We start from the raw sequence: 21,585 nt of genomic DNA, 5'->3' as shown, positions 1-21,585 counted from the left end.
TCTTATCAAGTGTTTCCCCTAACATTGTATAGGCGGGCTTCCCCCCTGCCGAGCTCTATTCCCTCTGTTCAGCTGGTGTTCGCTTGTCCAAGTGTCTTTGACGAAACAACACCGCAACCACAGTAAAATAACAATGTCGTCTTTTGCACACCAACTAAAGCCTTTAAAAAATATATATACATTTGTTAAATTTCCTTTCCTTTATTTAAAAGCAATCAGAGTAAATGAATGGTTTTAGACTGAGCGTTCATTGAATGCATGTATATCAGAAGGCCGGGAGAAAAAGCTGAACAGCCACTGTAATATAGTCTCAAAGCTTTTGACTTGTTACATTTACTTGTTATATTGTTGTTGAACTTGCTCTATTCTTTTTTTCCCTCTCTGTTGTAGCTGGGTGGGGAGGCCCAGGAGCTTTTCTCTGTGCGCCACGGACCTGTGAGAGCTGCCCACATCCTCCCGGCGCCCCATATCAGTGAGTATCTACCTGCTTACCTCTGCCGTCTTTTTGGTGTACCCTAACATTTGGTTTTTATGTCGTTCTACGGGTTCACATCGGACTGTCTTTGAATGTGATGCACATTGTAAGCGACGTCGTTCCCAGCGACTCAAGTCCCCAAGATGCTGTCGTTCTAGAAATCAGCAGAAAAGCTCAGCTGTTTTCAGGTTGTCATGCCACATGAACCTTCTGTCTATCCACGTTAGACAATATTTGTCCACCCAATCTGCAAAGTGGAAGAAAAACGCTCTGCAGTTGAATTGATGCGTTTTGAAGGATACTGGTCTTGTTTTTCCTCTGATGTGGGTTTCAACACGGCCATGAATCTCTCCTCCTCCGTAAAAAATGTAATCGCTTAAACTCAAATCTGTTCTCGCCAGCGCTCAAGGACCGCTCTTGAAACGAAGTTAAGTGTGTCACAATTTATGCTGTTTGTTTGCAGTGATATACCATGCATTAATTAAAGACTACCCGGTTTGTCAATAGTCAGGAGCCCCTCTCTTCCTGTTCCTATGCTAATATTAAAGGCAGTCCTGTAAGAATGATTACGGTTGGCCTCAGCTGGCTCAGAATGAAGTGCCAGAGCCCCCCCCCCCCCCCCACCAGCATTTCTCGCACAAGTAACTCATTGGCCGCATTGTATTACAGGGGTAATAGCATTTCTAAAGGTTAGGTATGGAAGAGAAGCAGGCCAGGGAAAAACATGTCCAAGGTTTTGATCTAATCATGTTCAACCAGAGACTTCAAAAGGAAAGCAGAGGGGAAATATCACCTCAAGGTTGCCTATGGACCGCTCTCACAGACAGACACAGTTTTATCTAATATAGAAGCATAAGCGTTCACATCCTCTAAAGCCGGTACACAATTTGATTTCCCTCGTTCCGCCAATGAGTTATTCTCCAGGCATGAAGTTAGAATTTTCTGTCACTGCAGGTATAATTCAGAAATGAAGTGAAAAGCACAAAACTCTAGCATGTGGCGTTTTGGTGAGAAAATCAGCTTTTTGTTCTTGCTCTGTGTTCCGGTCCTTTGGCAGATTTCAACAATGCACAATGACAGCATTGAAAGGGCCCTGGACGGGGATGAAAGCCACAGACAGTAATAAGAAGCAGCAGATACCCAACACATGAGAGGAGTGATTCTCTGACCGCTAAAATAAAAATGAATTGTACTAGCGGGGGAGAGAGAGACACTGATTGCAATCTGTTATACCCAGCCGGGCGCAAACAGTGTTGCTCTGTGGTGAGCTGTTAAAAGACCAATTGTTTTAGTCTGGATCCTGGGTGGGCGGGTTTGGAAAGTCCTGAAAATAGGTGTCGGTTCAAAAAAGGCAAAAGGACCCTTCCGGGATTAGAGGCGGAAGTTGCAGTTTTCCGAAGAGAGCGTTTTGTTTATCAGTTCAGTATCCCAGAGTTTGTAACTTCTGCTGTTTTCTTCCGTCCTCTGGTATAGACCATACATACGCCTACCAAAATGATTCACAATACAATAGATGAGCATTGATGACAAGTGATCCTAATATGTATGAGTCCTTTGTTGATCTCTTGAACAGTAGAGTGGATCAGTAATAGTATTGTGTTTTTTGGTCCTCTGTGCTGGACCTGAACTCCTATGACCCAGAGGCCCAGCCTCCATATTAAAGCCCTAATTACTGAAACAGCTCTGGAAATTCTATAATTTATAACAGCAAACATGTTAACTTTAGACTTGCCTTTCTCTATAAATGAGATAAACACGCACTCAACACTCAAACATACGAATGTCGAATGGGCAAATGTAGATGCGCACACAGTCAACGCTCAAACATACAATTGTCGAATTTGTATGTTGAATGAGCTAAACTATATCTCTGAAATGACAGTCCACTCATAATCAAAGCGTAGTCAACACTAGTAATGAGATCTTAGATCTTTTTCTCCTGACTGTATTTACAGAAACTGTTTATTTTCCTAAATGCATTGTTCAAATGAAACCCTTTGGTCTTTCGGGGTAATCATATTTGCCTACAGCTCAATATGGTGACCCGTTGTGATGTTTGATGACAGAAATATGAGTGCAGAAGAAAGGCTGTGTTTGGGAGTGTTAGGGGTTTGAGGACGGCATGTTGGCTCTCCCACACGGCACGGTCACACCACAGGAACTCACAGTGATTACTGTCAGGGCTAAATTACTCCCCTCCACAGGCCTAACATCTTCTTCAATCTGGACTCCCACTACACGCACACACACACACCGCATCCCTCTACTCCATCCCTCCCAACACCATCTTTAAGAATGTGACAATTAAGGGAAATATGGGCTCTGCAGACTTAATGCAACATGTTTTCTCCTCCGCCCTATATATTGTGTCCCAAATGGCACTCTAGTCCCTACATAGTGCACTACTTTGGCCAGAGCCCTATGGGACCTGGTCAAAAGTAGTGCTCAATGTAGGGAATAGGGTGCCATTTTTGACTGAATCTAAATATGCCCACTTGGCTTTTACCATACTGTAATTTCCCCTCCAAAACCAAAATAATTCAACACAGAGGGAGACAAAACCCTCCTCAGCTTTGAAGGCGTTCTCCCCCCTCTTGTTCCTCTCCTCCATACCGAGGGGAAAGATGGTTTGAGTTCAACATGTTGCGCAGAGTGCTATTTCTGGTCCTCTGTCTCTCTCCTCTTAATGTCTTCCATGCTGGTATGTTAATATATTTGATCCCCATAGGTCTTTATGTGAACCTGGGCATTATTTTGTGGTTGGTGGGGATGAGTCCTCCCAAGTTGACAGGAATGAGAGGGTCTCTCTTGTTCTATTTTCTATTTTGTCTCCATTTCCTCTTCCAGAGTTTTTTGGGGTATAACTTGATTACAGAGCTGCTGTTGTAATGTAATCAACACGCATCCTGCTGCGGTAGTTTTGGTTAAGTGGAGTGAGTGGCTCTGGCAGGCTGGGCCGGGCCCACTACACAACAGGCCTGTCTCGCATGCATAGGGCCCCCTAATGATGAATGTTCCTCTTTGTGTTGGTCAGTTGTTTCACTGCTCTCGGTCAGTCCCTCATCATCCTTCTCTCTTCTCCTCCTAGGTCCGCTGATGATTGATGGTTTTGCGGACAAGAGGCCTCTCCTGGGGGTGTGCAAGAGCACTGGGTCCTTGGGGTGAGTACAGTACACATCCCTCATCACATCGCTTCCTGGGATATGGGATGGGTTATGCTGGGAGATGCAGTTTGGAAGGTGGTGTCTGATATCAGCGACTGACTTGACTGAATCCACAAAAGTGTGTGGGTATATATACAGTTGAATTCAGAAGTTTACATACACTTAGGTTGGAGTCATTAAAACTCATTTTTCAACCACTCCACAAATGACTTGTTAACAAACTATAGTTTTGGCAAGTCGGTGAGGACATCTACTTTGTGCATGACAAGTAATTTTCCAACAATTGTTTACAGACAGATTATTTCACTTATCATTCATTTTGATTCACTAATTCCAGTGGGTCAGAAGTTTACATACACTAAGTTGACTGTGCCTCTAAACAGCTTGGAAAATCCCAGAAAATGATGCCATTTATTTTAATTTATTTATTTCACCTTTATTTAACCAGGTAAGCAAGTTGAGAACAAGTTCTCATTTACAATTGCGACCTGGCCAAGATAAAGCAAAGCAGTTCGACACATACAACGACACAGAGTTACACATGGAGTAAAACAAACATACAGTCAATAATACAGTAAAAAAAACAAGTCTATATACAATGTGAGCAAATTAGGTGAGAAGGGAGGTAAAGGCAAAAAAGGCCATGGTGGCAAAGTAAATACAATATAGCAAGTAAAACACTGGAATGGTAGTTTTGCAATGGAAGAATGTGCAAAGTAGAAATAAAAATAATGGGGTGCAAAGGAGCAAAATAAATAAATTAATTAAATACAGTTGGGAAAGAGGTAGTTGTTTGGGCTAAATTATAGGTGGGCTATGTACAGGTGCAGTAATCTGTAAGATGCTCTGACAGTTGGTGCTTAAAGCTAGTGAGGGAGATAAGTGTTTCCAATTTAAGAGATTTTTGTAGTTCGTTCCAGTCATTGGCAGCAGAGAACTGGAAGGAGAGGCGGCCAAAGAAAGAATTTGTTTTGGGGGTGACTAGAGAGATATACCTGCTGGAGCGTGTGCTACAGGTGGGAGATGCTATGGTGACCAGCGAGCTGAGATAAGGGGGGACTTTACCTAGCAGGGTCTTGTAGATGACATGGAGCCAGTGGGTTTGGCGACGAGTATGAAGCGAGGGCCAGCCAACGAGAGCGTACAGGTCGCAATGGTGGGTAGTATAAGGGGCTTTGGTGACAAAATGGATTGCACTGTGATAGACTGCATCCAATTTGTTGAGTAGGGTATTGGAGGCTATTTTGTAAATGACATCGCCAAAGTCGAGGATTGGTAGGATGGTCAATTTTACAAGGGTATGTTTGGCAGCATGAGTGAAGGATGCTTTGTTGCGAAATAGGAAGCCAATTCTAGATTTAACTTTGGATTGGAGATGTTTGATATGGGTCTGGAAGGAGAGTTTACAGTCTAACCAGACACCTAAGTATTTGTAGTTGTCCACGTATTCTAAGTCAGAGCCGTCCAGAGTAGTGATGTTGGACAGGCGGGTAGGTGCATTTAGTTTTACTTGTATTTAAGAGCAATTGGAGGCCACGGAAGGAGAGTTGTATGGCATTGAAGCTTTCCTGGAGGGTTGTTAACACAGTGTCCAAAGAAGGGCCGGAAGTATACAGAATGGTGTCGTCTGCGTAGAGGTGGATCAGAGACTCACCAGCAGCAAGAGCGACCTCATTGATGTATACAGAGAAGAGAGTCGGTCCAAGAATTGAACCCTGTGGCACCCCCATAGAGACTGCCAGAGGTCCGGACAGCAGACCCTCCGATTTGACACACTGAACTCTATCAGAGAAGTAGTTGGTGAACCAGGCGAGGCAATCATTTGAGAAACCACGGCTGTCGAGTCTGCCGATGAGGATGCGGTGGTTGACAGAGTCGAAAGCCTTGGCCAGATCAATGAATACGGCTGCACAGTAATGTTTCTTATCGATGGCGGTTAGAAGCTTCAGATAGGCTAATTGACATAATGAGTCAATTGGAGGTGTACACGTAGATGTATTTCAAATCCTACCTTCAAACTCGGTGCCTCTTTGCTTGACATCATTGGAAAATCAACAGAAATCAGCCAAGACCTCAGAAAAAAATGTGTAGACCTCCACAAGTCTGGTTCATCCTTGGGTGCAATTTCCAAACGCCTGAAGGTACCACGTTCATCTGTACAAACAATAGTACGCAAGTATAAACACCATGGGACCACGCAGCCGTCATAACGCTCAGGAAGGAGACGCGTTCTGTCTGAACGTACTTTGGTGCGAAAAATGCAAATCAATCCCAGAAAAACAGCAAAGGACCGTGTAAAGATGCTGGAGGAAACCGGTATAAAAGTGTGTATATCCACAGTAAAACGAGTCCTATATCGACATAACCTGAAAGGCCGCTCAGCAAGGAAGAAGCCACTGCTCCAAAACCGCCATAAAAAAGCAATACTTCGGTTTGCAACTGCACATGGGGACAAAGATCATACTTTTTGGAGAAATGTCCTGTGGTCTGATGAAACAAAAATCAATCTGTTTGGCCATAATGACTATCGTTATGTTTGGAGGAAAAAGGGGAGGCTTGCAAGCCGAAGAACACCATCCCAACCATGAAGCACGGCGGTGGTAATATCATGTTGTGTGGGTGCTTTGCTGCAGGAGAGACTGGTGCACTTCACAAAATAGATGGCATCATGAGGCGGGACAATTATGTGGATATATTGAAGCCACATCTCATTAGTCAAGACATTAGTCAAGACATTAGTCAGGAAGTTAATGCTTGGTCGCCAATGGGTCTTCCAAATGGACAATGACACCAAGCATACTTCCAAAGTTGTTGCAAAATGGCTTAAGGACAACAAAGTCAAGGTATTGGAGTGGCCATCACAAAGCCCTGACCTCAATCCCATAGAAAATTTGTGGGCGGAACTGAAAAAGCCTGTGCGAGCAAGGAGGGCTACAAGCCTGACTCAGTTACACCAGCTCTGTCAGGAGGAATGGGACAAAATTCGCCCAACGTATTGTGGGAACCTTGTGGAAGGCTACCCGAAACGTTTGACCCAAGTTAAACCATTTTTAATGGCAATGCTACCAAATACTAATTGAGTGTATGTAAACTTCTGACCCACTGGGAATGTGATGAAAGAAATAAAAGCTGAAATAAATCATTCTCTACTATTATTCTGACATTTCACATTCTTAAAATATAGTGGTGATCCTGACTGACCTAAGACAGGGAATTTTTACTAGGATTCAGTGTCATGAATTGTGAAACTGAGTTTAAATGTATTTGGCTAAGGTGTATGTAAACTTCCGACTTCAACTGTGTGATATATATATATACTTTGTATTTTACCACATTTTTCTCCTCAATTTCGATCTTGTCTCATCGCTGCACCTCCCCAATGGGCTCAGGAGGCAAAGGTCGAGTCATGCGTTCTCTGAAACATGACCCGCCAAACCGCGCTTCTTAACACCCACCCGCTTAACCCGGAAGCCAGCTGCACCAATGTGTCGGAGGAAACACCGTTCAAGTGATGACCTCGTCAGCCTTCAGGCACCCAGCCTGCCACAAGGAGTCGCTAGAGCGCGGTGAGCCAAGTAATGCACCCCCGGCCAAACCCTCCCCTAACCCGGACGACGCTGGCCCAATTGTGTGCCGCCCTATGGAACTCCCGATCATGGCCGTTTGTGATACAGCCTGTGTTCGAACCCGGGTCTGTTGTGACGCATCTAGCGCTGCGATGCAGTGCCTTAGACCGCTGCGGGGCTTTTTACACTACAAGCCCATGCAGATCCGATAATGTGAGTTTATATGTAATTCTATGTGCAAGCACAGGGCCTTCCAATATTGAAAGAAAGTTGCTGTTCCTGATGACATCAAATAGCGTTAAAGTCCATTAGCTCTCAAGCCAAATCAATAGCCTTTCTCTGGATGGGTCAAAGTTGAACTGCGCCACACACACTTGTAATCCAGTTTCCACATGTGCTAACCATGGCTGCTGGTAACCATGACCACTGGTAGGTGTGATGTGCGTCAGTTGGCAACAAGGCATAGTTTTATTTTATTGGGCTCGCCTGTTTTCGATGCTTCTAAGAAGTTAGTATATGTATGATAATAGACTCATGTCTGGTCTAGTCGTTGTATTTCTCTGGCCTTCCTCTCACTGATTGGTTACAGACAGACCCACAGTGGAACCGGATTGCACAACATGTCAACGTGACTTGCATACTCGGACTACGTCTGCAATGACACCCAATTTAGTAGTGCCCTATATAGGGATTGACTCTCATTTCAGACGAAGCCTTAACATGAGTTCCCTTTCCCATCCATCCTTCCTCAAATGCCTGATTTAACAAGGAAACAACAGGTCAAGTAGTTGTTTTGATCTTTCGCTAGAAAGAGGGTAGAAGAGGGTAGGGTAGAGGAGGGTAGGGTAGAGGAGGGGAGGGGAGCAGGTAAAAGAAGAGAGGAGATGAGCGGGGAGGAGAAGAGATTTGAAACTTCCATGTGCTAATGGAATGTCCTGTCTCTTTCGCCAGGGTGTCAATCTTTATGACGTTTTCCCATTTAAAATGTGGAAAGGAAGGGGGAGACCGGCTCGGGCCCTTGGTTGTACTGCCTCACATTGATGTTACGAGGTACAAATCTTAAGTACATTTGAAAGCTGGGTAGTAACAGCACCACAAGCCCCCCCAAATACATACATAGAGAGGGAGGAAGGCAAGGAGAGAGGAGATTAAGAAGATATGTGGCACCTTGGGAAGCCGGAGGAGTGGGGAATGGCTGGCTGGTGGAGAGGGAGCAAAGGTAAGAGAGAACCACAGACGACAGCTCTGCGCTCTTCTCTCCATACCCTGCAAAGGCTGCTGTGAACTCCCCCTTTCCCCTCTTACAGAACAGCGAAAACATAACTTGATATTTCCTCCCCAGGAAATGAAATAAGGAAGTCTGTCTTCGGCTGGGCTTTGATGGAGACCACCTTCCCCATGTTTTTAAAGGAACACTGCCTGCTCCTCTGCTGCCTTTACCTCTCTCCCCCTCTGCTGCCTCTCTCTCCCTCTGCTGCCTCTCTCTCCCTCTGCTGCCTCTCTACCCTCTGCTGCCTCTCTCTCCCTCTGCTGCCTCTCTCTCCCTCTGCTGCCTCTCTCCCCCTCTGCTGCCTCTCTCTCCCTCTGCTGCCTCTCTCTCCCCTGCCTGCGCCTCTCTCTCCCTCTGCTGCCTCTCTCTCCCTCTGCTGCCTCTCTCTCCCTGCTCCTGCCTGCCTCTCTCTCCCTCTGCTGCCTCTCTCTCCCTCTGCTGCCTCTCTCTCCCTCTGCTGCTGCCTCTCTCTGCCTCTGCTGCCTCTCTCCCTCTGCCTCTGCTGCCTCTCTCCCCTCTGCTGCCTCTCTCCCCCCCTCTGCTGCCTCTCTCCCCCTCTGCTGCCTGCCTCTCTCCCCCTCTGCTGCCTCTCTCTCCCTCTGCTGCCTCTCTCTCCTTCTCTGCTGCCTCTCTCTCCTCTCTGCTGCCTCTCTGCCCCTCTGCTCTCTCCCCTCTCTGCTGCCTCTCTCCCCTCTGCTGCCTCTCTCTCCCTCTGCTGCTGCTCTCTCCTGCCCTCTGCTGCCTCTCTCCCCTCTGCTGCCTCTCTCTCTCCTTCTGCCTCTGCTGCCTCTCTCCCCTCTGCTGCCTCTCTCCCCCTCTGCTGCCTCTCTCCCCCTCTGCTGCCTCTCTCCCACTCTGCTGCCTCTCTCCCACTCTGCTGCCTCTCTCTCCCTCTGCTGCCTCTCTCTCTCCTTCTGCCTCTGCCACCGATTCTGGCTCTGCCTGGCCCCTCCTCGGCCTCTGTACTGCCTCTTTTAGTCTTCTGAATGTGTCCTGGCTGACACAGAGAGGAATACAAACAGGGAGGGTTTGGCTACTTCGCCCAGTGACTGACGCTCAGCACTAATTCTGAAAACATGCTTGCTGCTGAAAAGCCCAAACCCTGACATCTGGCTGAATGGCACATCCAGACTGGGGCCGTCCTGACCCCCGACCGACAGAAGTGTTTGGTAAATAACACTACATTAAAAGATGAGAGAAACTCCCCTATGGCCGCAGCACAGTTTTTCCGTTCGGGCCGTTCGTAAACTTACTAAGGTCCTCACACAGTTTTTAGCATATAATCATTTTAAATAACAGCTTTTGTCAACCAGCAAAAAGGATGCCGGCTTGACACTTAAATGGAAAACAGATTGGAGTCTTGGCCGCGAGAGCAGTGCTGGTTTTGAAGTTGGTTCAGTCAGCTCTAGGCTTAGATTACAAGATTTGCAAATTAAAGGAAAACTAGAAAGTCAAAAAGCATCTGTGCCTATCCTTGTATTTGTGAACTTCTAGCCAGGCGCACTCAACATAATTTTATCAATGGAAAGGATTATGCGTTAAGCCAAAACAATTTATAGATCGAGTGATTTTCCTGACGGCAAAGTACATATGTGTCCCTTCACATTCTGCGCCAGTGGGGGAATTAGTAAAGAATGCCTGTGTGCCATCCTGTGGCAGCCCTTGGGCTCTGGTCTGCCGCCTCCTCACATAGTATCTGGAAAGGATTTGTGTTTCCAGCCCCTGCTGCTGCTAGTCGTTGTTATTATTTTCTTTCATTTTAATTAGGTCTGCAGGTATTAACATTCAGAACATTTTAAGACTGCTCTTTGTCAATGAATGCAAATCACAGAGGCAGGGGGTGGAGGGTGGAGGCATGCTAACTGTTTGTTGGTGTTTTTAGGAGTGGGAGCATACATACACTCCCAGGGTAAAAGTTCAGCAGGGAAGAAGAAACGTGCTTTTGTTATCACTTTTTTTTGTATTGTAAATGGCACTCTATTCTCTGTATAGTGCACTACTTCTGACCAGGGCCCCTTACTTCCCTGTACGCCCACCCCAAATTTCCAGATGCACAGAGGATGTGGGCATGACTTTTATTTTTTATTATAATTTCTTTTTGACAAATAGTCTTCTGTCACCATGGAGATTACGGATGGATTCGTATTTTGGGAGGGTTCCGGCCGGCCACGACACATTGTAACTCCCCCGTGGGTGACGAAATGCTCACCATGGCTACCTCCCAGACTGTAGCCAGTAGCAGCCTGGAAACAGTCAGCACCAGTGAAGGAGGATACAGTGCATGTTTTTCTTGTTTACTTGTACACTTATTTTATTCAATATTTACCATAACCAGTTTTTTGCTGCTAGACCTTTCAAGACATGGTTTCAGCACCAGGACACAGCTCTCCATCTGGCTCCTGTAAACCACCTCTGGCCCCTGTGAACCTCCCATGGACCTGTCCCTTATAACTCAGGGCTCGAGGGTCAAGGCTTTTCACACCTCAACAACCAGGCCGGTGTCATGCCCTTTATCTCAATATTCATTACAGACACATTTAGCACACCGTTTTTAATCTGACGCAGGAAGATGAAAGCTACGTGTAATTTTAAATGACACCCGTCAACAACAAAGTGAGATTGATCCTACAAGAGAGGGATAATGTCATGTCCCTAATTTTGTCTTTATCCCAAAGCTTTATCCATTAAGTCCTGTTGTCACCTAATGCCTTCATATTAATTACAGTATTGCAGGGAAAACCCCACTCATTCCACCATACATTTTCGAAGAGACTTAAGGGAAAGCCTATTGTGGTTCTAAGCTGTGCTTTTCATTGCTATTTTCATGACAGGTTTAGCCGTGGTAAACGCGACGTATCCCTCTCTAAAGTGTATTAAAGGGTAAATCTCAGAGCGTTTGTATTAAAGAGGCACCAGATTATGGGGATTTGGGGAAGTGATGCTTTTGAAACCAGCATTAGGCCTTAGTCTCCATGATACACACACTCACTCCCCAGCGGGGACACCGCTACAGTCACAGTGCTGTCTTTTGCGGTCCAGCCAACCACAGAATTTATAATGATTAAGATAAAGCTCAAATAGGGACATTTTTCTTTATTTCCCGCTTTTGTTAGTTTTCAATTTGTGGGTGGGAATGTCATGCTGTTTTTAAGAGTTCTGATGAAATCATTCCAGAACCTTTTGTAATGTTAGTCTGTGAAAACGGGAATGCCTGTAATCTCAACTAAACCACCTTTTAATTTTAGGCCACACACACTTACATTTACACATAGACACACACACACACACACTCAGCGCTTACAGAGGGCAGTCTCTGGCTTCATTTCGAAGCATTGATTTTGACTTCAATGTCTGTTTTCTGTCGGCCCGAAAATATGTTCTGCCTCGCCAGTTTCCCCCTTCAAATGGGAAGTGAGTTTAAATTAAGTGGTATGTAGTGGAAGTGGCATGTAGTGGAAGTGGCAGACAATTTTTTTTTTTACAGGTCACAATGAGGCATTAATACTTTTCAGTCCACAGTTCATTCAGCTTTTTTGCAGTATGTTTTACAGTCCTTTCATGACAAATGTAATGTAAAAAATCTAATCAGAGCGTTTCAGTTTTGTAATACTCAAGGTGTTGTTCATCAACTTAGAATTTTAGCCACTATGTATTAATATGCCCTATATTTCTATGAAGGGAAGTAGTGTATTCTTTTCCCCAAATATCACATACCAGTAACTTCCAACTGCAATTACTTTGGTGTGTGAGGATGACAAGCAGTGAATGGATGGAAACCAGATGGAGTATCTCATCTGGTAAAGAAAACATCAGCATACTGTACCTCACTAGGGATTTGAACATGACACTCTCTAGTTACCAATACATTCTCTCCACCAGGAAGCTGTTGTTCTGCATGTGAGTAAGAAATGGACCAGGGGGATGCTATGCTATTTAGCACACAGTCTCTTTTCTCCTGTCATGGTTAGGGTTAGCCCCGTGGGCCCTTGTCAGAAGTAGTGTACTATACTGTTTAAGTAATAGGGTACCATTTGGGATTCATCCATCTCATGTTATGGATTCCTCTCCCTGTTGACCGTTCCTCTGAGACAGTCTAGTCCAGGTGCAGCTAACTTCTGCTTAGATCTGTGCTCTGTCTGTCCTCTGTGTGTTCTGTGCAGACTGGGACACTCGTATAACTCAAGGTCTCCAAGGATAGGAAGACCCAAGCCTTTTGAAGAGTTTTAAAGCAATTTTCCTTATTTTCTTTTTTAAGACGCTGCAGGGCAGGTAGTCTATATCTGTATTGTTAATTACCGACAAGGCTCGTTGACATTTATTCAAAGCGCAATTGTTAATTTTCGTGTTGATAATGTAGTGTTACTTTATAGAAATATAATTAAATAGTATTCAATTCTCATCTGACACTTGACTGTAAAGCACAACTCCATGTGTTATCACAAAGTGCACTCCTCAGTAGTGTTCATAACCATTTTGGACAGAGGCAACATGTTGTGTATTTGACATCAAAGCATTTCGGTATAAAGCATACAGGTTGAATTACCTTGGTTTTAAAGCCCTGTCAGATTTGAAAAGTATTTTTTGTTAATAATACCCTTTCTGGCTGACTTGTCGTGGTGGTATTCAATCTTCCTTGTAGGTAGTCTGCCGTGAGGACATTGTTTAAACTTGAACATATGCTGCTACTTTTATAGTATTTTACTATAGGATATTTGACACCACTGTGCTTCTCGGTGTCACAGCTGAAGTATAGGAGTGAAAGCACACTTGACCAGATGCTGTTTGGATGCTACAATTTCCGAGATGTCTCCAGGTCTGACAAACAGAGTTAGCTCTGCCACTTTCCATAGCAGATACAGAAGGGCTACACAGGTGGATGCTGTGGATTGAGACGCAGCCTATGCAAAAATAGATCTTTAGCTTAAACTGACTGTTTTTGATGGCGATTCTTTTGTTGCACCAGTGTGCCAATAGACTAGGGTTTGACCAAGAGATTTGTGCAAGCGCAGACACACACACACACACACACACACACACACACACACACACACACACACACTGGCGTGGCGATGTGTTTCCAATATGCTTGTTGGTGGTGAATGTACGGTACTGAATGAGGAGGAAATGTATTTCTGGCAGGGCTGCAGACATGGAGCTGTGGTTGAACTTCTTACCCTAATTACTTTCCCGCTAATGCCAGCGGCGTGCCGGAATCACATCTCCCCCCCCCGAGGAGCTGCCTCTGATGTGGCCGGCGTTTGTTGTGTGTTGAGGGTTGTGTTCCACAGAGGAGGAGGGGAAAGGAAGACTGAGAAAGAGCGGGAGGGGTAGTCAGCGAGAGAAGGAAACTTAGTGAATATTGTGACAGAATTTGTCTCTTTTCTTCCAGTACCACCCACCTCACTTGATGCCTATGAAAATAGAGTAATTGTTTTCATGTGTGTGTAGAAGTAACTGTTATAAATCTATGACTCACCAGTCTGATCTCAGTCCAAAGATTAGTTCAACCAATTTGTCCAGGCTTTACTTGTAACATGTTTTTCTACCTATATGGTTCACCCATAGTGTATGCACATCCCATCAATTAACCAGATGATAGTATATAGATATAATAGAAATACTCTCTAGTCTTGGTCACTATTGTATAAAATGCACTTAAAGGCCTATAGTTTATTGCACTGAAAGCCATTGGCTGATATGTAGGTGGTCTATGACCCGGGTGGCATTCCTAGTCTCTGGGCTCTCTGACCCTGTCCCCTCGGCCCTTCCAGCTGAGACTCCAGGGACCAGGCCCAGGCTGTATTTGTTTAGCATTTCCTCAGCTTGTAATTGTCTGTTCGTATTCAGGGAACTCGTAAAGGGCTCAGCTCTGAGCTGCAGTCGGAAACGTGGTGACGTCCCCCTCCTTGTAAATGCATTTATTTGCTTGCTTTTTAATTCCCCTTTAAGGCTTCCCCAGTTCCCCTGCTGTCTAGCCCACTGCAGCCCGCCACATGAAGTGTGCGGTTTTTATCCATCGGTTCCGCTCAGGTTCATAAAATAATAACCTTCCCGGTTCCGTTGACCAGAAGCCAGACGTTCCCTCCCGGAGAAGAAATGCAAGCCCAGCTCACAGCGCCGTCGTGTTGAAGCTAAAATAACACATGTTAAAGACGTCTTTCATGCAGGAAAAAACCCTCTCTCGTGGTTTAAATGGCATGCATCTGACATAATGTACACAATAACCATTGTATACTTACGTGTTGCTAAAATGAAGACTCTGCCTCGGTTGTAAAAGTCATATAACCGTTCTGTTGTGAATACATTTTCCAAAATGGTACAGTAGCTAGTCTATAGCAGGCCAGATAAAACAGAGCTGTGCTGGACGGTCAAGAGACCCAGAAACATGGTGTCATCCCAAATGGCAGCCTATTCCCTAGATATTGCACCACTGTTGACCAGGGCCCAACTCTGGTCAAAATTAGTGCACTATATAGGGAATAGGGCCCTGGTCAAAATTAGTGCACTATATAGGGAATAGGGTGCCGTTTAGGACGTACACGTCTGTTTTACTAGCTTGCCCAGTGGCCGTTTGAGGTGGAGATGGATGGATGTAGCAGGTGTGGATCTCTGTCTGGCTGCTTTACAGCCTACTACCCAGTAATTAGCAGTCATTTAGGATTGCTGTTATATGAGGGAAACCCTTCATGTTAGAAGTCGACTTGGGCCAAGACCAACTGTTTCCACTTCAGCAGGCTTAGACTTTCCTCCAAAGGTCATGGCCGTTGCCTCAGTAGTGTGTGTACCTCTATTTCAATGTGTGTGTGTGTGTGTGTGTGTGTGTGTGTGTGTGTGTGTGTGTGCTTAGACACAATCTCAACTTTTTTAATGATTTTACAATCTCATCTCTCGCTCTCCCTCCCTCTCTTTCTTTTTCTCTCTCCCTCGCTCTCTCTCCCAACTGCTCCTTCCCACTCGCTTTATCAATTCAGACCCAAAATGGCCAATCCCAGTAAATAGTAATTGACACATTGATCTCATAGGCCGTAATAACAGTCCTATTACTGAGGCAGAAGAGGGCGCTCAGTGTCACCTTAACATGTTACTGGACTGACGTCTAGCCCTGATCAATGATAATGATGATTTAGCCTGGCTTTCAACCCACGCCTTCGCAGCCCCAGCACCAGGAAATCACATTACAGCTGATCCTTCCCTGGCTCCATTAGAACACCGCCATTTGTTAAAATACTGCCCAGGCCAAAACAATTCAACCGGGGGCCATTTTGATTCTGTAATAGAGGGACGGGCGGGACATCATTGTCCCCATGAGTGAATCAATCCGGGCGCCTGTTATTTCGTAAAAAGCATTTGGATTAGATTGATCTGACCCCGGTGATAACGCTGAAATCAATGGAGGAGCCGCCAGAAAACAAGTTAGAAGTTTATATTTTTCTATTAATCTCAATTCTTGTACTCAGTTTGGTAATGCTATCCTTGCTGTGCCGGAGAGTATCATAATATGCCTTAGTGTAAGGCCTGCAGCAGATCAGTTTTATGTCCGGCTGCTATGGACAACTGAATGGAGGTCACCCAAAACTCTTGTCACCTCCTTTATCTTCCCCATTGCCTCTTACAGGAAATGACAGGGGAAACGCTCGCACACACAACGTCAGACACTCACGCTGGTACATACACCCGACACCCACACAGACACACGGACACTGTGTCTCTGGCTGGGCTGAGAGATCTGAGGGCTCCAGCCACAGACGGACGGACGGACGCGCCTCTGACTTTGTCAGTGGGTGTGGAGCTGCATTTGTGTCTGCCCAAGCTCTGTGGAGTGGTGCTGCTTCTACGCACACACTAATCCCCTTGATCAAGGGGTGAGCATCCTTTTTAGGGAGTGGACAGCGGCTGCTCCCAAAGTAGTGCACTTTATGGGGAATAGGGCCAGAACAGCTTCAATGTGCTTTTGTCTGGAACTCTATTGTAGGGATGCGACACCATTCTTTCACGTCTAATTCCTTCGTTTGGTGTTTTGTTGATGGTGGTGGAAAACGTCTCAGGCGAAGCTCCAGAACCTCCCAAAAAGTGTTCAACTGGGTTGAGATCTTGTGACTAAGACACACACCCTTAACTCCCTATTCTCCTTTTGTAACCATTAGTGCTTAACTTAAATGTTGATTTCTATACTACTAATTGACCGATGCATGTTCAATTATTTGACTTATATTTCATTTGTTATTTTTCTGTTGAGTGCCAAAAACGTGGTTATTAACTACAATGACCATAATCCATTGCACACCTACTTGTCCAGATTATTTTATGCCTGCTACAGAAGAGAGAATCCACAATCATGAGGTGTTATAGAGAGCAGCTGTTGCTTCACAAGTTATCTCTATCTGAAAATACATAATCAAAGTGATTGATGGTATTCAGCAGTCATAAGTATGCCTTATTTACTTTGAACTACAAAATAGTGATTTTGTCAGACAGAATAGGCATCAGCTTTAAAGAGCTGAGATGATAACTTGGAATGAAATAATCAAGTAATCAATTGAAACATGTAATATACACAACTGAAATATTTTATTAAACTGAAGTAATGATTAATAAATAATGGTTAATAAGTGATAAGCAGTAATGGGCAGTCACTACCATCATGGGACTGTATTAATGATTTTATTCTGTGTTATTACAGCATTCAACCCACGTAATGCACAGAGCATTTAATAAAAGTAATCGAAAACCGTAATTGTTTTAATAATTGAACCGAAACTGAACAGACCTCAAAAAGCACTAATCACTCAGCACGACTAGGCATGGTAGCCAAAATAATGGACAACTGGTCATTTTTATACATGAGCCGAAGCATATTGGGATTTTAATTGCTTAATTAACTCAGAAATTACACCTATGTGCACCTGCTTTCAATATATACAGTTCCAGTCAAAAGTTTGGACACCTACTCCATTACAGGGGTTTTCTTTATTTTTTACAATTTTCTACAATGTAGAATAATAGTGAAGACATCAAAACTATGTAATAACATAATCATGTAGTAACCAAAGAAGTGTGAAAAAAATCACAATATTTTATATTTGAGATTCTTCAAATAGCCACCCTTTGCCTTTAATGACAGCTTTGCTCACTCTTGGCATTCTCTCAACCAGCTTCTTGAGTTAATCACCTGGAATGCATTTCAATTAACCTTGTTAATTTGTGGAATTTCTTTCCTTAATGCGTTTGAACAAATCAGTTGTGTTGTGACAAGGTAGAGGTTGTATAAGGAAAGAGAAATGACAGTCCATCATTACCTTATGACAGGAAGGTCAGTCTATCTGGAACATTTCAAGAACTTTGAAATGTTTTTCAAGTGCAGTCGCAAAAACCATCAAGCGCTATGAAGAAACTGGCTCTGAGGACCACCACAGGAAAGAAAGACCCTGAGTTACCTGCTGCAGATGATAAGTTCATTAGAGTTAACTGCACCTCAGATTGCAGCCTAAATAAATGCTTCAGTGTTCAAGTAAGACCCATCTCAACATCAACTGTTCAGGGAAGACTGTGTGAATCAGTCCTTCATGGTTGAATTGCTGCAAAGAAACCACTACTAAAGGACACCAATAATAATAAGAGACTTGCTTGGGCCAAGAAACACGAGCAATAGATATTAGACCAGTGGAAATACGCCCTTTCTTCTGAAGAGTCCAAATTGTAGATTTTTGGTTCCAACTGCAGTGGAATTGTGATACGCAGAGTAGGTGAGCGGATGATCTCCACATGTATGGTTCCTACCATGAAGCACGGAGTAGGTGTGGGGGTGCTTTGCTATTCCCTGTATAGTGCACTACTTTTGACCAGGGTCCTATTCCCTGTTCTGTAATTTATTTAGAATTCAAGGCACACTTAACCAGCTTGGCTACCACAGCATTCTCCAGCGATACGCCATCCCATCTGGTTTGCGCAGTGGGACTATAACAGGACAATGACCAAACAAACCTCCAGGCTGTGTAAGGGCTATCTATTCAAGAAGGAGAGTGATGGAGTGCTGCGTCAGATTACCTGATCTCCACAATCACCCGGCCTCAATCCAATTGAGATTGTTTGGGATGAATTGGACTGCGGAGTGATGGAAAAGCAGTGCTCAGAATATGTGGGAACTCCTTCAAGACGGTTGGAAAATCATTCCTCATGGAGCTGGTTGAGAGAATGCCAAGACTGTGCAAAGCTGTCATCAAGGCAAAGGGTGGCTATTTTGAAGAATCTCAAATATAAAATATATTTTGATTTAACACTTTATTGGTTACTACATGATTCCGTGTGTTTTTTTCGTTGTTGTGATGTCCTCACTATTATTCTACAATGTAGAAAATAGTAAAAATAAACATTGAATGACTAGGTGTTTCCAAACTTTTGACTGGTACTGTACTTGGTATCCCTCATTTACTTAAGGGTTTCCTTTAATTTGGCAGTTACCTGCATGTCTCCCCTTATGTCTGCAACAGGACTTAATGAGTATTTTTGTACCATCCAGTCCCCAGGCAGACATGGAGCCAGAACATCACACAGCCTGAGTTCACCAACACTAATTCTGCTTGGCATTTGCTGTAGCGACAAGACTCAATATAGCCAGTCTACACACGGCTAACACGAACCAACAGCAGTTAATCAAGAGCCTTGACTATTGACCAAGAGCGAGGACAAGGACAAGAGAGCAGGAGAGAGAAAAACATTGAGAGAGGGGAGCGAAAGAGGAAGAGCGCAAGAGAGGGGGAGAGACTGAATTAATTAGAGAGAACAAGATGGAGAAGAAGCGAGAGAGACTGATGCAGGCAGACTGGCTTCTCCATCATCGGCTCCATTCTAAGATTCCCTCATTGGAAGAATCTTGACAAATGAAACTCTCTCCGGTTCTCCATGGCCGCGACTCAGGGCTATCAAGTAGCACATGGACGGTCCCTGCAGCTTTTTACCATTCAACTCTCCCCTAAGTGTTTCCATGTTCCCGGTGCTTTGCGAACAGTTTAAGATGCCTTGGCTGCTTTGTGATGGCCTGATGTGTGCATAATTTGAAATGGGGTAATTTTCTTAACGCTTCGGCCACAGTATTTCATCCACTGTTTGCATTTGTCAGAGAGAGGCCTGAATGGAAAGAGCAGATCTTTTCCACCATAAAGAAGAGAAATAGTGGCCTGTTAGGTTGGTTTGAGTGATTGAGAACGCAGACCGACATTAGAACCTAATTGATGCTTGCAGCCCATTGCTGGTCAGTGGAGTAGAAGTAGTGCTGCAGGAGATAAGATGGGAATTTTGTATTCTTAACTTTTTGTGTCAGTAGGCTAGGCTGAGACAAGCCCTGAATGCTGATTGGCTGACAGCTGTGGTATATCAGACCGTAATCCACAGGTATGACAAAACATTAATTTTTACGTTGGTAACCAGTTTATAATAGCAATAAGGCACCTTGGGGGTTTGTGGTATATGGCCACTATACCACGGCTAAGTGCTGTATCCAGGCACTCTGGGTTGTGTCGTGCTTAAAGGGGGGGTTGAGGGTGTGGAGAGCGAGGGGTTGCCCACAAAATGTTAAAACAAACCCAATTTTGAACAACTCCCATGTCTATTGGGTGAAATACCACAGTGTGCCATCACAGCAGCAAGATTTGTGACCTGTTGACACAAGGACAACCAGTGAAGAACAAGCACCATTGTAAATACAACCCATATTTGTTTATTTAATTTCCCTTTTGATCTTTAACTATTTGCACATATGTAATGTCTTTATTCATTTGGAACTTTTGTGAGTGTAATGTTTATTGTTAATTCATATGGTTTATTTCACTTTTGTTTATTATCTAGTTCACTTGCTTTGGCAATGTGAACATTTCCCATGCCAATAAAGCCCTTGAATTGAGAGAGAAATCCTTGAAAAAATGCCTATTTTGTACTGAATGTGTCAAATAAAGGATGTGTTTCTGTTCCTAGGACGAGCCCTCCATACTGCTGTGTGGACCTGTACTCACTGAGGACAGGGGAGATGGTCAAGTCCATCCAGTTCAAGACGCCCATCTATGACCTGCACTGCAACAAGGAGTACGTATGGTGGCATCACTTTTTGCATTCATATAAATATATTGTAGTTTCATGTTATATGAAAATCACATACTATTTGTAATTTTCCTGGTTCTTGTAGGATTCTAGTTGTCGCCCTGCAGGAGAAGATTGCTGCATTCGACAGCTGTACCTTCACCAAAAAGTTCTTTGTTACAAGTAAGGAGCTGGGACTGTGTGTGTATACTTAATGGCACCTGATGGTGCCTGGTCAAAAGTAGTGCACTATATAGGGATTAGGGCCTTGTTCCCGATCCTCATGAGAGACAGTTTCATCATAGCGCTTGATGGTTTTTGCGACTGCACTTGAGGAAATGTTCAAATTTCTTGAAATGTTCCATATTGACTGACCTTCATGTCTTAAAGTAATGATGGACTGTAATTTCTCTTTACTTATTTGAGCTATTCTTGCAATAATATGGACTTGGTCTTTTACCAAATAGGGCTATCTTCTGTATACCACCCTACCTTGTCACAACACAACTGATTGGCTCAAACGCATTAAGGAAAGAAAACCCACAAATTAACAAGGTACACCTGTTAATTGAAATGCATTCCAGGTGACTAACTCATGAAGCTGGTTGAGAGAATGCCTAGAGTGTGAAAAGCGGTCAAGGCAAAGGGTGGCTATTTGAAGAATCTGAAATATAAAATATATTTTGATTTGTGTAACACTTTTTTTGGTTACTACATGATTCCATATGTTTTATTTCATAGTTTTGATGTCGCCACTATTATTCTACATTGTAGAAAACTGTAAATAAAGAAAAATCCTGGAATGAGTAGGTGTTGTTAAACTTTTGATCGGTAGTGTAGGTAGAGTTATTAAAGTGACTAAGCATAGATAACAACAGAGAGTATCAGCGGTGTAAAAGAGGGGGGTAGAAGTTGTTTAGAAGCATCTTGGACCTGAACTTGGCGCTCCGGTACTGCTTGTCGTGTTGTAGCAGAGAGAACAGTCTATGACTATTGTGGCTGGAGTCTTCGACAATTTTTAGGGCTTTCCTCTGACACCAC

The 21,585-nt window shown here is 44.0% G+C and overlaps 1 protein-coding gene across 1 annotated transcript in view; it reads left to right on the top strand.

Annotated features, from left to right (window-relative positions):
- Positions 1-21,585, top strand: part of LOC115141758 (BCAS3 microtubule associated cell migration factor-like) — a 355,332-nt gene that overhangs the window by 23,890 nt on the left and 309,857 nt on the right. Inside the window, 4 exon segments of the mRNA XM_065000321.1 lie at positions 391-472; positions 3,564-3,636; positions 20,443-20,550; positions 20,651-20,727. Coding sequence (XP_064856393.1) covers positions 391-472; positions 3,564-3,636; positions 20,443-20,550; positions 20,651-20,727 — 340 coding nt within the window.

This window comes from Oncorhynchus nerka, linkage group LG14 (assembly GCF_034236695.1).
Source record: "Oncorhynchus nerka isolate Pitt River linkage group LG14, Oner_Uvic_2.0, whole genome shotgun sequence".
Lineage (NCBI taxonomy): Eukaryota > Metazoa > Chordata > Actinopteri > Salmoniformes > Salmonidae > Oncorhynchus > Oncorhynchus nerka.
The sequence above is the reverse complement of the archived record's forward strand: the minus strand, read 5'-3'. Positions and strand labels throughout refer to the sequence as shown.